At 50.8% G+C, this 18,074-nt stretch overlaps 1 protein-coding gene across 1 annotated transcript in view; it reads left to right on the top strand.

Annotated features, from left to right (window-relative positions):
* Positions 1 to 2,693: 2,693 nt before the first annotated feature.
* SBNO2 (strawberry notch homolog 2 (Drosophila)) overlaps positions 2,694 to 18,074 on the top strand; it is a gene marked incomplete at its 3' end in the record, with an annotated part of 37,383 nt that continues 22,002 nt past the window's right edge. The window contains 3 exon segments of the mRNA XM_010013903.1: positions 2,694 to 2,810; positions 4,388 to 4,467; positions 9,049 to 9,172. Coding sequence (XP_010012205.1) covers positions 2,694 to 2,810; positions 4,388 to 4,467; positions 9,049 to 9,172 — 321 coding nt within the window.

Below are 18,074 nucleotides of genomic sequence, written 5' to 3'. Positions count from 1 at the left end.
GGATGGAGAGTGAAGTCTTGATGCCTCTTGTTACTGACGCTTGGGTGTAATTTGGAACCCCCCATCTAGACCCCCCCCATGATGGAGTATTCCAGCTTTCTCATTTCCTGTTTGTGCTTAAGCTGTTGTGGGTCCTTGTGAATAAGTAGATGCTGGTGGGGCACAACTGCAGGTGTCAGAACTCACAAGGACCTCGCACAGGGAGCCTGTTCCTGGCAGCTTGTGGTGGTGATCAGCTGTGCTCTGCTGGTTGTGCATTGAGGGGTCTGTGCATCGGAGAACCTGAAGGAAAAGGAGAAAGCCACAAAGCCTGGAGAGGAGAGCAGGGCATCCCCAGGACGCTGGGTGGGCATCACGCTGCTGCACGGCTTGTTTCGCTTCTCTCTGGTGAAGCTTTTTACTGCACCTCTTCTCGAGGTCAAGGTCCGCGTCTGTGCATCCCTGTTTGTGAGTTCTGTTGCAGTAAATCATGTGGCTTGGGAGGAAGAAGTCCTCAAACGTTTTAGTATCTTTAGAGGCTTTTGAGCACGGAGCCGCTTGGTGGGTGGGGTGAGAACTCGGGGCTGCTGCAGGGCATTCACCCCAGTCCTTCACCTTCAGGACGTGTAACACGGAGCAGGTTTTGCTTAGACGACAGGACCTGAGCATCAACACTTCATGCGAGTGTGAGTGGGGCCAGGGTCATGCTGTGAGCTGACTGCAGCTGAGGAAGGCTGTGATGAAGCAGCTTCTAATGAGGCTTCAAGACTACAAGTGGTTGACAGGCTGCATTTGGGAACCCTGGTGTTAACACTTGGCCAATAAATCGGGAGGCCTGAGGCCAGCGTGACAATATTAGTTGGGATGCTGGGGTGCTGGTTAAGTGGTTTGAGCTGTTTTTTGCTCCTGGGCTTATGGACGATAAAGGCTGAGTGTGGATTTTATGGTGTTGTAAAAAGAAACACTTCTGCTTGTAAAGAATGAGACTGCAGTAAATGTCTGGTGAACTAAAGCCAGTGAGAAGGGTCTAGGTGATCCCAGGCCTTTGTGAAGAGTGTTTGTTCTGTTAGTGATTAAAATGGTCTTAGGTTTTTGTGGTGTAGTGATCTATTCAGTGTTCCTTCTGCTGGTGTATAGACTTTGTTCTCTGCAGCTGATGTTTGGTTGTGCTTTCCTAGGGAAGAAGCTGGCACCTAAAGGCACCTCCATCACTTGGTCTTCCTTTATATTTGTCCTTCTGCAGTCTGTTGAGCAGTGGGAGGAGGCAGAGCCTGACTGAGCACAGGGGCTGTGAGCCCCGCTGCTGGCCACTGCTCCTGGGGCAGTTCCTCCTGCAGCTCTAACCCAGCTCAGGAGCTCACATCAAGGGAGCACATCCCAGTGAGACCCCCTCCCACTAGAACACATGGGGAATGCTGCTCAGCCCGCAGGGTGCTTGGCCTCTGGCAGATGGCTTCGTTCACTCTGGATGTGTCTTGTGAAGGCAGTTGTGCACCCACAGGGCGGCAGGAGCAGAGGCAGCGGAGGCACCGGGCTCTGCTCTTCCCCTGGGATCTCCCCGGAACACAAGGTAATTCCTCCCCATGGGATCAGGATTGGTGTCAGCCTCTCACCCAGGGCTGTTGCTGGTCCCCTGGGGCTCGGAGAGCAGCCCTGCCATGGCCCCTGCCACCACAGAGAGAAAGAACGAAAGAAAGAGTCACTTGATTTTCGCTTTCCATTACCAGTGCAGAAATCATTTCGTCCACTGAAAGGTCACTTATTTTTAAAGGGGCTCTGACTCAGAAATGACTTTTCAAAAACACTACTCATAGCAAATAGCAGCATTGAAATGATCAAAGCTGCTGTGGCCTAGAGCTCAGCTTCAGTTTGCCTGCTCGGTGAGGATGGAACGAGCAGTTTCATGTGCTCTGGGCTGCAGATGAGGCAGAGGACAGGCAAAGTAAAGACATCCCAGATGCTCTTCTCTTGCTCCTCTGGTTGTGTAGGTTGCTTTTAGCATCTCTCTTTCTCAGCCATTAAATCCAACTGGAAATCTCTGTCCATTTGGGTCATGGAGAAATTAGTGAAAAGAAATGATTAAAGAGTTAGAACTGAGGTTGGAGGTTTTGGCTGAGAACTTGCACTGGGGCAGCGTCTTAGCGTGAGGTTAATCCCTGCCAGGACAATGCTCTTGCTTCAGCAAATATGGTTCTGAAGCCTCATCTGCTGTGAAATCAGGAGGACACCGAAGTGCAGTGGGATGGGAGCTGGGAGCACACCCCGACCGGAAGGAGATTCCCTGCACAGAAGTGTGTTAGACAAGACAGCTCCTCAAGGTGAAAGCCAAGTGTGTTGCAGGGCCCACGATGGTGGTGGTGCCCTGCCAGGCTGCCGCAGCGTCTCAGGAAGAGGAGAGGTGCGTTTGAGTTCGCAGGTCTGGCTGAATTCCAGGTGTGCTGATATTTGAGAACTCCCTTTCCCAGTAAAACCCCCTCTTTTCTAAAGAGGCAGCAGCATTTCACAGGCCGGTGCCTGTTTACTGATTTCTTGGCTACGTTTGCTCTTAGAACTGTTGTGTTTTTTCCCCCCTTCCTCTTTCATAACGCTTAAATGTGTGTTTCTTTTCCACGCTAGGACATGGTGCAGGGTGAAGAGCACAGATAAAGAACCTCCCACCATTCCACAGCCTGTTCCACCTGCCCGGAGGACTTCATGCAGCAGGACGCAGGCTGATGCCCTCAGCACCCCCTGCCATGGATGGGGGGAAGAACTACCCACTGCACGAGCACCAGCAGCTGGGGCACAGGCTCCTCAGCACCCCCGGCCTCCCCCCGCAGCTCGCCATGGAGGTGAGGCCCCGCATGGTGGGGGGACACAGGCAGTTTGGGGGTGTCAGCAGAGGGGACAGTAAGGAGGGGATCCTGCCCCTCTGCTCTGCTCTCGTGAGACCCCACTTGCAGCACTGTGTGCAGGGCTGGTGGCCTCAGCATAAGGACATGGAGCTGTTGGAGCAGGTCCAGAGGAGGCCATGAGGAGGCTCAGGGACTGGAGCACCTCCCGTATGGAGACAGGCTGAGAACAGTGGGGCTGTTCAGCCTGGAGAAGAGAAGCTGCTGGAGACCTCAGAGCAGCTTCCAGTGTCTGAAGGGGGCCACAGGGATGCTGGGGAGGGACCTTCATCAGGGACTGGAGTGATAGGACAAGGGGTGATGGGTTTAAACTGAAACAGGGGAAGTTCAGGTTTGAGATAAGGAAGAAGTTGTTCCCCGTGAGGGTGCTGAGGCGCTGGCACAGGGTGCCCAGAGAAGCTGTGGCTGCTCCATCCCTGGCAGTGTTCAAGGTCAGGTTGGACAGAGCCTTGGGTGACATGGTCTAGGGTGATGCATCCCTGCCCATGGAAGGGGTTGGAACTGGATGATCTTAAGGTCCTTTCCAACCCAAACCATTCTATGACTCTATGATCCCAGCTGTGCTATGGGAGCCGTTTAGGAGCCTGTTGGGCAGCTCTCCAGGGGCATGGGGTATGAATTGGGCATGCTGGAGGGCTGAGGTGATGGCTGTCTGCTGCCTTCAGGTGGGAGGAGAAAGACCAGGCTGTGGTTAAAACAGGGCCTCTCTAAAAGCTGGTAGGTGCCAGGCTCCTTGGGAAGGGACTGAAGAGTTAGGCAGAATTATAGACTTTGTTTCTACCCCACCTCATCTCTGCGACTTGCTAAACCTATTGCTGGGTCCAGCTGTGCCTTTCTGGAGGGTGGCAGAGATGAAGAGGGCTGTATTTGTCCTGATCCATCTGCTAAAACAAGATTTGTCCCTGGTGCATTTGTTCTCAACAGGGCAAGAAGCAAACCTCTGTCCCAAAATAGCTTACATGTTCCTGCAGTTTTCTGTTTATAACTCTTGAGTTTGTCATATAGGAATATAGAGGTTAAAACAAGAGGCCTGTTTCACCATGTTGCTTCAAGCATGAGGTATCACTGCTTTGGACACAAGAAAGGACAGATAAAAACTGATCAGCAGCTCAGTAATAAGATACTGTGTTCATTCTGTGATTATATTGGTATGTGCAGAGCTAAAAGCTTCCCGGTAACGTTGGAGGCTGCTTAGGGAGGTGGGAAGACACAAAGAGGATGTTTGGGTGTTTCTGTGCCAATTTCCAGTTAATGGATTGGTCTCATTCTGCAGAGACTGGGGTGGAGGGGCTGGGGAGGGCACTGACCCTGCTGCCCTTCTGGGGCCAGCATAGAAAGGAGGTTCAGAAGCTGGAAGCTTGGGGTGTAGCACTTGATTTCTCTACTGTGAGAGAGGAAGAGCCCCCCCCTGCTTCTGGAAAGCACCGAGGGAGAGAAGTGAGGAGCCAGGCTCTGGATCTGGGCGCAGGTATTGTGCCACACCTCTGCTGCCCTGACTGTTCTCTTTCTCCTTTCAGACCTCCATGCTGGCCGCCGAGACATTGAGTAGCTGCTACCCTGCCTCTTTCCCAGCCTCATCCTTCCCCAGTGAAAACCAGTGAGTGCTGCTCTTTGTATCATTCTGCTCTTGCACACCCCATGATTCCACTGTTTCTTTACTGCTTTCCTTGTTTACTCTATTTCACTAACTGATGGGGAAATAATTGCATCACCCACTGATCTTGTGGTGGTTTCATAAACTGCTACATCTTGGGAAAAGCAGCAAACAGCTTTTTTTTTTTTTTTTTTTTTTTTTTTAACAAAACCAGAAGATAAACCCTTTGATTTCTGGTAAACTTGGAGGCTGCTCTAAGGGAAGAACAGCCTTGGCTTAGCCTGAGTTTGTGACACTGATGGAGGTCCTAAAAACACCCCGTTAGCACGATCTGGCTGAGCAGATCCATCTCGAGCTGTACACAGATGAAGAAGGTATTACTGGTACCAAAGGACAGACTTAGGGCTGAAGTGAAGCTGAGATCTTTTGCTGTGTAGGTGAGTGGAAGCTGACCAAATACTACATCAAAATCACACACACAACCCCAGCCACACAATGAGAGCCGTGGCTTCTTCCTCTGATTGTAACTGATGTTCTTCACTGATAACCTGGTCCCACAAGGTGTGAGGTGATGACTATGGGCCATGTGAGAAGTTGGGCCTGACTTCTGCCTAGTGTACAATGCAGTGCTGCAAAGTGCAGTTGTGATGGGTTTCATAAGCTCTGCCTTATCACAGTGGCCCTATCTGGTGGGAGGAACACCAGCCACATGTGTTCTAGATTCAGTGCAAAAGCTTTTCTAGATTATGTGCCCAAAATAGCATTTTTGAGAGATCTTTGTGTAACAATAAACATCATTCTTTCTTCTCCACCTTTATAATGAACCTCTATCCTGGCTCAGAAGGCGGGATGTGACAGGACACGTTTGGGACAAGATGAAGCGTCCTTGTGCCACCATTGAGTGACTTGGGTTGGAATTCTGTTGGGACTAGGAGGTGTTGGTTGTTGGGAAGAAGGTTTGAAGGCTGATCCATGGCTGCTTTGCTCTCTCTGTGAATACAGGGAGTGGCACAGATACACAGGATGTGTTTTTATTTAGGTCAGAGGTGGGAGGGAGGAAAAATGAAAGAAACAGAACTTGATATCCCAAGCTAATAACTGGCTTCCAGGTGCTTGAGGATTTAGTTTAATGTCCTTCCTGAAGGGATTTTAGTATCGTTGTGGAAAAGCAGAGACCCATCCTCTTTAGTGTCCGTGTTCCTGCTGGCTTCTCCATTCAGAGGGATGGGATGTGATTTGTCTCTGTTGGTTCTGCTTGTGCCTGCTCCTCTGTCTGCAGAGCGAGCTGATGAGGATGGGGCAGATGGAACAGGACAGTTCCTGACATGAGATCACCAGAAGCTGTCCCATAGGTGCTGAGTGCAGCTCTGCCTCCCCAGTTACTCCCCAGAGTGAGACCTGGAGAGGAGTTCTCAGCTAAGTTCAGCATCTCCGCTCTGAGCTGCCTCTGATTGGAAGAGGTTGTACTTTTTGAGCGTGATTCCTGTAAATTACACTTGGTGAATCCTCAGGAGAGCTCTAACACAATTTCTGGTTTGCTGTATTGAACCACAGGATTGGATTGTGTTTGTCTATTGTGTTGGGTTTTTGCTTTGACCGTTTGTTCTGGTTTTGCCCCTCACTTTCCTCCTCCTTAGTGCTGCTGGAAACGCAATAGCCTTGATCCTGCAAAGACATGCCCGTGCTCCACACAAACGTCAGCTTGTTGACTTTGCTATAGTTACATTTGCAAATGAGGCTTATTGTAGTAATTGTTTGCTAGAGAATGATTTAGCCAGGGCTGCACCTCTGGCTTCCTGTTTTTCATATCCTAGTAATGGTAAAAATCACCTTTCAGGTGAAATTTTCCATCTCTATTTCACAGAACAAAAGAAGTCTGTCCTTTTGTATTTGAAAAGAGCAGCTGAATCTTCTTTAGGTGGATTTAAGGTTAGGGCATTACAGGTAGGAATCCTGAAAGCGATGGAAACAGTGAAAAATAGGATTTTAAAGGGAGTTTTAATTACAATGCAATGTGTAAACCAGAAGAGAGCAGATGGCATTGGGATTAGTGCAAGTTTCTCCTAAATCCTTGTAGAGAAATCTCATTTGTAAATGGCTGTGTTTGGACATGGCTTATTCTCATAGCAACAGCTTTGTCCTGAAGCAGGTTTTTCCTGTTTCTATCCAGTAGTTAACTTCCATGCTAGTGAATTTCTTTAAAAGATACCAAAGCTCACCTCTGCTTCAGATTTAACCTGGAAAATGTCAAGTGTACTAAACCTTGCTGAGGGAACGGGTGAGGTTTGGGTCCCCTTCAGGAAAGGCAGTTATCCCTAAAAATCCGGGCTTCCTCGCAGCATTCCTTGCTTCAGGGTCAGTCCAGTTGTGCTGGTGGAGCTGGTGTCACACATCTGCCACAAGGTAGTTCTCAAAACCTCAGTTTCCAAAACACACAACCCCCTTTTCTTGCCCTTTTCCACTTCTCCGCGTAGGTATGGAGTACTGCTTGCTGCAATAGGAAAGTAGGCTTGGAGAACCACCACTTGGTCTATTGGTGGGGCAGAAGACTGGTGCTGAGGCAGCCTGTGAACTCCCTCTGATCTTCTGCTGGCCTGAGATGTGGTGTTTGTAGCTCTGAAGGGTGGCAATCAGAGCTATAACAGAGCATAAAGCCTGGCCAAAATGCTCACAGGAGGTCTCCAGTGCAGTTGCAGCGTGGCCCCAGAAGCACTGGCTGTGGGGATGAGCAGCTAGTCTGAAGCACATGGGGCAGCACAGTACCACAGGAGGGAGACCCAGCTCCTGGAGGGACGTGTGTTGCATTGCTCACCTCCAAGATGTGGATCCCTCTAAGAACCTGTCCACAGTGTGTTCCTCCAGGTCCTGCTGTTGCAAGTCTTGAGTTTCAGGAAAACTGAAGGGAATGACCAATTTCTTTACAAAGAAAAGACACACTCTAGTGTGAGTTTTGCAGTTTAATTCATCATCTTTAAGTTGTTATTCAAAGAAAGGTAAAGCACAGCACCAAAGGCACTAAAAGGACTTTGGCAAACGTGTACTTTCCGTGGAGGATCTCAAAGCAGTGCACTGAGTTGTTATTGGCTCTTTCTTCAGACCGCAAGGAGAAAGCGCATCCCAACTCCACCAATTCCAAACCCAAGATGAAGGGAAGTAAAATAACAGACCAGAGCTGGTCGTTCCACAGGCAGGGAGGCTGTGCTTGGTCTCCTTCCCGTTACCTCAGCTGGCTCTTGGCCAGACCACGAGGTGCTGTTGAAATTGGAGGCAGCGTTTGCTCTTCCGGTAAAAATAGTTTTCCCCTTCCCTGATTAGTTCATCAGCACTGGGTGAGCTCCATCCTCGTGCAGGAGACGTGGTGGGACCACAGTGTGTGCAACAAACTTTCCCCTGGGTGTAAATACGTTAATTGCAGCATGGGTTTTAATTTGGCTGAATAGATGAGGAGGAGCCGTGGGTCAGTGCAGGGCTGTTGGAGCTGTTAAATCCAGCCCTGCCTGTGCCAGGCTCAGGTTGCTGCAGTGGGTGAAACTGTGGCAGCACTGAAAAGGAGGGGAAAAGGCAACGGGAGGAGGGAGCAAGGCAAAGAGAGGAGGGAGCTGTTCTGTGTTGAGGGTATTATCTGTAATGATGAAAAAAGAGCAGGAAAAATGTGTTTGATGGAGCGAGAGAACAGTGTTTGCACATAAATCCATGTTAACTGTGGTGTGTCCATGAGCTGTCAGCCACACACAGCACTTCACCTGCTCCACGGCAGCACGGCTGTCCCCAGCTCTGCTCCAGGCAGTGTTTCCTCTTAAATCCTGGTTCTCGCTCCCCTCGGGGCCGTGGAAGCTCCGTGCTGTGCTCTGGCATTCCCAAGGGGGAAGCGTGTCAGTGGCTCCAGCAGACGATTTGGGTGGCGATTGCCCAAGCACCGCGAGGGCACGGCCCTTACGGGAAAGATTACAAAGCACATTCCATGCTCCTGCAGGAAGGGAAAGGGCTGAGTGATTGTGAGAGCAAAACCAGACAACGGGCCCACGGGCCAGAGGCTGCTGCTGGGATGAGGAAGGGAATTGTCTGCTCTTCTGCAGCTCTGCCCCTCTCTGCTGGGGGGCAGCCGGTGCTGGGGCAGGTGCCCGGCCCCGTGGGGAGCACTGGGAAGACCTTTGCTTTATTCACTCCTCAGCTCGCAGAGATCTGGCTTTGTGGTGCTGTCTGGGCTGTGGTGCTGTCTGGGGCTGCGTGTCCCTAACCCCTCCACTTCCATCTGTCTCCAGCCTGAGCTCTGAGAGCAGCAAACCTCCGGGGGGGGTTCCTCTCTTTCGGTTTTATGGCCCAAACTGGTGTTGGGGTGTGATGTTGCTGTAACATTCGATGCTTGTCCTCGTGTAGTGAGATTGTTGGTGCTGGGACAGCTGAGAGGCTTCATTCTGCTTTGTTGTCAGGACTGAGATATTATTTAGTCCTGCAGATCGTTTTTATCTGTTCAATTATGGGTCATCCCATAGCTGCAGCTTCACCAGTGATGATGGAGTCTGAAGCAACCTGAGAAATACTCAGGACTGCCAGGAAATAACTGCTTTTCCCGTTTCCTTCCAGGCAATATTTTAATTCCCATCACGATTTTTATATGAATTCCATCAGCAGACCCCAATTCTTGGATACAAACTATGCATCTGTGGATCCCACGGACTTCTTACCAAAAAATGGTGACTTTCCTCAGGTAAGTGCAGAGCTGATGGCTCTAGGGGAGGACGGTGCTTTGTGGTGATGGGTTTGGGTTTCAGTATTGCCTCATTGAGGGGAAAGGATAGGACAGGGGGTGATGGGTTTAAACAGAAACAGGCGGAGTTCAGTTTAGATACAAGGAAGAAGCTCTTTACTGTGAGGGTGCTGAGGCTCTGGAACAGGGTGCCCAGAGAAGTGATAAATGCTCCATCCCTGGCAGTGTTCAAGGCCAGGTTGGACGGAGTCTTCGGGGACATGGCCTAGTGTGAGGCGTCCCTGCCCATGGTAGGGGGTTGGAACTGGATGATCTTAAGGTCCTTTCCAACCCAAACCATTCTGTGATTCTATGACCTTAAATCCAGTGCCTGATGAGAGCTGCGTGCAGCTGGGGCAGATGCTCTGACAACAGCAGTTCAGAAGCTGTCTGTTGGTGCACTCAATCCCACTGTCCATGTCACCAACAAAGATGTTGACCAGGATCAGTCCCAACACTGATCCCTGGGGGACACCACTCGCTACTGGTCTCCAATTGGACACTGAGCCGTTGACCACAACTCTTTGCATGCAGCCATCCAGCCAGTTCTTTATCCACAGAGTGGTCCATCCATCAAATTGATGTCTCTCCAGTTTAGAGAGTATCTGAGTGGTCCATCAGCTTCCTTCCCCTGCTGCATCGCGGGACTTGATCTCAGCCAGCTTGGAAAAGCAGATTTTGGGAGAGTCTTTGTGTGAGCTGGGTGACAGAAGAACAGGAGGGCTCTGAGGAAAACCAGGCATAACTGACCTCCAGTAGTTTCCAGAAGAAGAAATCATTCTTGTGCCACTCTCCTGGAGCTCTTCCATCCCTTGCTTCAGCATTATTTTCCACTTCACTGATTTCTTGCTATCCCAGATGCAAGACTGTTAAATATTAACGATCTGCCTGGAAAGCTGACTCGTGCCACTTGGAAGCTGTGGGCACACTTGGGTGATGACATCTTCCCAAGTGACAGTGTAGGAAAGTACCTGTCTTTTCACCCTTGCCTGGTGCAAGGAGGAGTGGCAGGTTCTGTCAGACTTTGTGCTGTTATGACCATGCCAAACGGAGGAGTGACACCAAAGAGAGAACACAAGGAGTTTGCTGCATGGTTTGGGAAGAGATTCTTGATTAAACCTGTGGTCACTGGGCAGGCGAGGTACATCGGGTGCTTATGTGAGAACTTGTGCTGCCTTCGTTCACCAACACAGACTATTCCCTTTGCTCAGATCCCAAAATCCCATCTGGGATAGTTAGCCAGTGCAGGGATCTTGCAGCCCTTTGTGGATGAGCACAGCCTGCCCGTGCTGGGTTCTTGCCTGCTGTCTGGGGGGGCAGAGGAAGGTGCTGGAGGTGTCACTTCTGATCTAGTGATGCTTCGTGATCCTGTGTGTGATCTGCCATCGAGCTCTGAGCTGCACATCCCCAGAGCCTCCCTGCAGCAGGACTCCAGCCTGACCTCCAGGCAGTTTGTGTCCTTCAAGAGCTTTTGAGGATTACTCAGGAAGGATTTTAAAGGTCTGAAGAGCAAATGACTGATGATTCTGAGGTATTCGTGTAGCGAACACTTTGCTGCTGGTGATCAGAGGGTTGTTGGCGCACGCTGGGGCTTGGAGGGTGGGAAGGCTGCTGCATTTCCCCCTGCACTGGTATTGCTCCCCCATCTTCTCTCCCCTCTCTCTGAGGTCCTCAGCTGGACCCTCACCTCGATGTAAAGCCTTTGCTGGCCTGAGGATGCCATGAGTGGGAATTACTTTCCAGTTGATTCATTCCCCGTGGCCGCTTGGGTCTGGTGAAGGGCGATTGTATCACAGCAGCATCGCTGCATATTGGACAAGGTGCTTCGTTTGCATGCTCAGAGCAGCCTAATGTGAACTTAAGAACTTGTTTCCTCCACAGTACTTTTGCTTCTGGATTGCTCCGGGGTGATTCAGCCTTGCTGGGCTATTGGCATTCTTTATATAAACAAGTGGCTTAAACTGAGGTTTAGAAAACAGCTACATGAGGCCGTGTTGGGGTCTGAGGGCGTTTCTTGGGAACTGTTGTCTTCAGGCAGTCTCACCTCCATCTTTTGGTGCCAGTCTCCTGACTGCACACGTGTCTGTAGCAATCAGTCCTGAGCAGGAGCGGGTTTGGGTTTCCGTTGCCTTCTGCTGCTCATTCCTCCAGTCTCAGTGCTGGTGAGCTGGAACCACTGCAGCGCTCCTGCTGCAAAGGGCTTTTTGTCCTATCAGTATTGGTGCTCTGTGTTTGCCTTTGCCTAACTTGGCTTGCTCCTGGTGGCTCCAGAACTGGGCTTTTCTGGATGCCAGAAGCCTCCTCTGCTGGCTCCACTTGCCCAGGTCACACTGGAACATAAACCTGACCTTTCTGCAGTGGGCTCCTGCTGAGTGTGGAAGGTCCAGACTCTGCTCTGGGGGCTTGGCACAAGCTGCCCCCTTTCCTGCCCGGGGAAGCAGCCCTGTGTATGAACGCTTGGACAGGAAACTGGGGGACCCCTCTTAAAACCCGAGTAGTGCTTGGGCTGGAGGAAGGTCAATCCTGCCTGATTTCACTTGTGGGAGAGGGAGGAATTGTCTGCTTGTGGGTAAAGTCATTTGCAGTAACGCTGTAAAGATGCAGTTACAGAAGATGCAGTTACAGCCTTGTTTGATCTGCTTGTGGGAGGCTCTTGACCACTCCTGTTAATCATAAACCAGGCCTCTGCTCCCTCCCAGCCCCCTGCAATCTCCTATTCATGTTTCTTGTTGAAGGGGGGAGGAAATTAACCTACTCTTTAAAAAAGTATTAATTTCTCAAAGTGCTTCAGTGCTCAGAGCTGGGGTGATTTAAGGGAAATCAATGCAGCACTTATTAAATTCTATGAAAGACTTGGTTCTGTCTGAAATGAAGAGTTTCCTGGAATAAGAAACGTCCTGGAACTTCCTATTGCTGTCCTGGAGTTACGTCCATAGGGAATAGAGGAATTAAAATCAATTTGGAGAAAGTTAACTGGCTCTGGTGCCTTTGAAGCATTTTCTGTTCAAGTTGCTTTACGTGCTCTTTGGGTTTGCGCTCCAGGGCTGGGATTTGGGCTGATTTAATTACACTTGACTTGGGTGAGATGCCCAACACTCACACGAGGCCTTGGGTTGTTAAAAAGAAGCCCTGGCTGCAGCCAGTGTGCTCACATTGTGTTGGTGTTGACACCCATGAGCCTGTATGTGTCCCTGGGGTGCCAGGGATGGGGTACAAGGGCCTGGAGGGCTCCAGTGTCTTCCTCATTCCAGACTTCGAATAGTGATGCCCACCTCCAGGCAGGAGGGAAGGGACGGGCAGCGATGGGGAATGGCTTCTGGAGCTCTTGGCAAGCATCATTCCCTGCCTCTTCCCTTCATCAAGCTGACAAAAGTGGGAAAGGTGCTGCTCTGAAACATGGAGTGCTCTGAAAAACGCTGGTAATAGGATTTAAGAGCAGGCCACTGGGAGATGCTCTAAAATAGATGCTTTAATTCAAAGCAGGATCTGCCTGAGTCCGTCTGATCGGGTGAGTTCCCCCATCACCAGTTCTGCTGGTCGTTACTGGTCCTGGTCCATAATGTACCTAAACCACCGGTGGTCCTCCCACAGCAGCACCATGGGAGCTGCTGTGTCCCATGGGAATGCTGCCTCCAGGCGTTCCTGCCTCATGGATTTGTTACTCCACGAGCTGCAGCATCGCGCTGCCACGTGCTGCACTCAGGGTCACTGCAAGGGTTTACTCAGCCTCAGCTTGTGAGAGCCCCTTGGTGAGCAGAGCCAAGCCTTGCACCCTGCTGGGTCATGGAGCAGGAGGAGCAGGGCATGTCCAAGGCATGTTCTCCCATCTTTCATCCCTCTGGGAAAACCCAGCCCTGTCAGGACAAGCTGCAGTGTTGGTGCTTGTCCACCCTTCAGCTGCTCTTTGACTGACCTTTCCAAGGCACGCTGCTGGGATCTGGTTCTTCCTGGAAGTTCAGCACATGCTGTCAGTGTGGTCAGGAAGTGTCCTGTAGGGAGAGGATGCTGCAGAGGTTCCCCAACAGTTAACTAACTCCTCGTGCTTTCCTGGTTTTGACAGTAAGTCAAATTAAAGTGAATGCTGGAGTAATTCTGCATCCCTGTCTGTCAGCACGTGTGTTCATGGAGTGATTTTGAATGCTGGGACAGGGTGTTCAAATTCCAGGTGGTGGTTTCTCAGTGGGTTATCTTCTGTGGTGATGCTACTGTGGCCTTGCAAAATCAGTGTAGCAGCTCTGGTTATCTGTAAGGATGTTGTATATCTTGCATCCTCTTGGCAGTCCTGTCCTGCTGCCTACCTTTTGCCCCCTTTGTGCACTAGCAGAAGAGGAAATAACCCACCTGCTTCTTTAAAGGTTGCATAAATAACCCTTGGTTAGTCCCAGGGAAGAGCTGGTGGTTTGATCCAGGGCACACAGCACAGCCAGCAAATCACTAACTAAGGCGTTCCAGGAATGTATTTGGTCTCTGAGGTTCACGTGTATCATTAAAGCACCGATCCCAGGCTCCAGGGCACTACCAGCTAATGAAATGCAATCAAATTCAGATCAAGGCAGCACTGAAACCTCAGTCAGTGCCTTTTGCCACCCCAAACCAGCTGCCCACAGATACCAAGTGCTTCATTCCCACTGCGCTTTCTGCAGCAGCACTCCCGTAGCGGCTGCTCGCAGCATTCCCGGGAGGAAGCATCTCTCTCCTGCAGGCCTGGTAGGGGCTCTGCTCTTGCTCCAATGCTTTGGTTTATGAGAAGTGCCTTGGAACGTGGGATTTTCCAGCAGTTCTCGGCACAAGGCCCCGGGAGCACTTGCATCAGCAATGGCAGCTCAGCGCCAAGCTGCCTTTCCCTTGAAGCCAGGCCATGGTTGTGTGGAAGGACTCGGAGCAGGAACGGATTGATCCGCAGCCAGAGCTCCTCTCCGGGTCCCCCAGCATCTGCTGGGCTCGTGCTCTGCTGGTTTGCTGGCCAGGCTGGGTCCTTCTCTCTGCCCTGCTCTGGTAGCACAGAGAGCATTACCAAAGCTGTGCTTCCAGACATGGAGCAGTGCAGCATCCAGCTCCGGTCCCAGCTGGAGCAGCTGAGCCCCTGGGCACTGTTGGGGATGAACCCCCCATCCAGAGCCCAGCAGTGGTGCTGGGGAGACACAAACAGGAACCTCATGCACCCAAAGCAAGCAGGAGCTCTCGTGTGGCGCTGCAGCACAGTGGGTGCTCTGGCAAAGTTGCTTCTCCTTCAGCCCAGGCTGTGGTGGAGCAGATTTTCCTTAAGCTTATGAAGACCAGATCCCTCTCAGATGTGCCTTTTTTGTGCCTTTTACCTTTTGTGCTTATTTCTGTTACTAACCTGTTTAAAGGGAAAGCCTTTGGAAAGAAAGAGGGCAACGTTCCTGGATACTGAGGATAACAATGGTCTAGAAAAGAAGGAAGAAAATAGCTACTCCTTTTCCTAATTGCAGTATTTGGGGTGGGGCAGATACTGGAGACAAAAGCAGCACATGGGGGTGGGGGGAGAAGAACCCACCTTGTGAGCACTCTTCATGCCCTTACCCCAGGCTCGGGGGCAGGAACCGGCTGGGCCGGGAAGGGGTCAGGGTGTTCCATGGGGAGCCGGGTTCCTGCCTGGATCCTGCCGCTGTGGAGCTGAGCTTTGTTTACAGTGTCTCTGTGGTTGCATTACACCACATACAGTAATTCTCCTCGCATTGCCAGTAATTTCCCTGACTTACCAAGCAGGCATCATTTCCTGAAAGTCAGCCCTGTGCTTAGAGGAAGTACGAGCACTCTCCTTCGTGACTAACCACTTCATGCAAATCTCCCGGGCGCAGGGGCCGCTCCATGGCTCTCCTCTTCTGCTCCGTTCCCACTCCTTTCTTCTGCATGGGAACTCTTACAAACCCTTGAGGAGCTCCTTTCCTGGCTGCTGCCGCGGTCATGAGTGAAGACCTTACCCCATTCTCTACTGCAAAGTCTCACCTTGCTGCTCCCTCCACGTCCTGCTCTGCTGCCAGCACACTGAATGCTGCTTTAAAATGTCCCAGATGCAGTTCTGGCTGAAGTTCCCATCTCTCTACAAGGTAACACCTGATTTTTCTCTTTATTCTCCTCCTTGGCATTCCCTGTGGGATTTGTTCCTGCGGGAAGCAGCTCTGGGATTCTCATGGTGGCAGCAGAGGTTTGGGGGTGACAAAGCAGCAGATTTTGGTGCTGAACGTGAGATCTGGGCTTTGCTGAAAAGTGCCTTCCTCAAAGCTTGTTCCTGTCAGGGGAATTTGGTCACTCACTGTGAGATGCGGAGGAGAAGGAGCTGTGGGGAGATGTGACCCGTGTGGTTATGGAGCTGTAACAGCTCTGAGGAGTTTCAAACCAGATGCTGGGTTGAGAGCAGCGAGGGAGCATTTGCCAGGCTGAGCACTGAGCCCTCAGGGCTGCAAGTTACTGCCCCATGTTTAGAAGGACTTTGGCGTTTGGCACCTAAAAGGTTTTCTTTAGGGATCAGCTGCTCACAGCTGGAAATTATTGATTCCATCTTGCCTGAAACATCATTTGTTTAAGCTGGAATTTTTGAGACACTGAATCTCTCTTGTCTGGCAGCGTAGTTTGTTCATGGATGTATCAGGTTGTTCATGGATGTGTATCTGTGTGTGCCTGTGTGTATATGTGCATGTGTGTATATAGTTTTATATACATGTATGTGTGTATATTTAGTTTTATGTATGTGTGTGTGTATATATAGGTTTAAGCCCCCATCAGCTGCGTGCTGGGTAGCGGAGTAGTTGGTAGCTGCTGTGCAGGAGGAGTTGGTTCCTCGGTGTCTGGATTGTGGGCAAATAAACTATTTGGACTGATGGCTCCATGGCCAGAAATACTTCCAGGGTGCACACTCCTTCTGTATTTAGACCTCACCTGTTCTTTCGTTATTTTTAACAAAGACTTTGTTTTGACTGAAGGCTCCGAGCTGTTGCCAGTGTCTGGGAGAACCACATGAACTGTTTGGCTTGGTTTACCCTGATTTTTCTCTGATCTTTTCTAGAGAGTTAATTCTTGGGTTTGAAAACTTTTCTGGTTTGGGACAGTGATAGAAATACTGTGCGCTGTGGTGGCACTGACTGGTGATGAGCTCTGCTCTGCTGGAACCCTCCAGAGCACCACGTCCAGCTCCAGAGCCCGCAGCACAGATGTGGAGCAGGTACAGAGATGCTGCGAGGGCTGGAGCAGCTCTGCTCTGGAGCCAGGCTGAGAGAGCTGGGCTGGTTTAGCCTGGAGAAGAGAAGGCTCCTGAAGGAGAGACCTTAGAGCAGCTCCCAGGAAAAGAAACCCAACCAAAATCTGAACACCCCCCCCCCCAAATCAATCAGCCTCATTCCAGAAATAAGAGTTGGGTTGAGCAGATGTGTGGTGGCGTTTGAAATGAAGATCCTGCCCTGTGGGATAACTTCCATCTGCTGCAGAAATTCAGCATCCATTGAAACATACGATAAGTGCTATTGTTGTGAGCCCCTCTTATTCCCAGGGAGAAACTTTAAAAATGCTTATTATTCAGCCTTAACCAGGGACAAAGTAACTGGCTTCAGCTCCTGCAGCTGGGACGAGTGGTCGCTGAGCAGCTTCTCCGGGTCTGGCTCTGCAGCATCTCTGCTCAGCTCATTGTGCCTTCCCAGCGCCTGCTGCACCTCCAACCTCTTCACTCCTCGTGGTTTCTGGGACCATCTCTGCTACCCCTGCCTCTGTCATCTTCTTTTCCAGCTGCTTCTGTCTGTGTAGGGCTCAGCACCTTTTGCCTTGGGTCAGCAGTAACCAGAATATTGGTGAGTCTGGCAGAGCCTTCATCCCGCTGAAAAGAGGCATCCTCTTGCTCACTGTTATTTTGTGATGGCCTTTCCCTGGAGGAGACAGGGAGCTGCTCCATATAAACCAGTGGAGTAATTAGTCAAGGTGTGGTTTATGGCACAGGTTGTAGTTATCAGCATGGCCTTGGATTAAACAATTACACCACATTCTGTGGGCAAGCTGGGCTGACCTGCTGGGGTTATGCCCTCAGCTCTTCAAGGGTGGATCTAACACGTTACTGGTTTGAGTGCTCCTTAGATAATATAATTACATAAAACAAATGGGACACTGGAAGTTTGTGACTTAGAGGCTGATTTCCTCTTCCCCGTCACAGGCTGGCGCCCCGAGCAGGGGGAGCAGTGGTGGGGCTGGAGCCTTCACTGGGGGCTGAAGGCTGGGTGCTTGCTGGGCGTCTTGGGCTGTGCTTCAGTGCTCTCATGGCTATTCCAGCCATACACTTTCCTGTCTTTGGGACCCTAATGTGTAGTATTTGCAGATGAATAAACCCAGTGCTGGAGCCTGGGTGGGATCTGAGACCTTGAGATGCTGCTGCCACGTCCCTGAGCGTGAAGCCCTCAAGTCACACGCCCTCAGTTAAATGCCAAAATGGATCCGTGTAACAAAGCTTTTCATCATGAAAAGACCAGAAAAATCCCTGGCTGAACCCTGCTGGCTTTGCCTTGCAGCTCCAGCCTTTGCTTTAGCTCTTTCTTGTCTGTAGTGCGCTACCTCCCAGGCCTGCCTGTCCTTGAGAGAGGAAGAACATGCTTCTCCTCTCAGCATGCAGATTATCACAAATGCCTTTCATCTTCTAGATTGAAAGTCAAGGATGATGATGTCTCCTCTCACTTATTATGAATAGAAACTAGTTCTTGCAGCTCCTTGTGTGAGCTGAGCTCTGAGAGCTTGTTGGGAGCAGAGCTCTGCTCTCCCTCCTGCCACTGAGCACTGTGTGACCTGGTGACAGTCCAGAGGCTGCTGAGCTCCTGTGGGGCTTGGTCTTGGGATCATGAGCCCAGAGGAAGAAGCAGAAGGCTGG

The sequence above is a fragment of the Nestor notabilis genome, unplaced genomic scaffold, assembly GCF_000696875.1.
Source record: "Nestor notabilis isolate BGI_N333 unplaced genomic scaffold, ASM69687v1 scaffold18174, whole genome shotgun sequence".
NCBI classification, from domain to species: domain Eukaryota; kingdom Metazoa; phylum Chordata; class Aves; order Psittaciformes; family Psittacidae; genus Nestor; species Nestor notabilis.
Note: the sequence above shows the minus strand (reverse complement) of the source record. Positions and strands in the feature narration are given on the sequence as shown.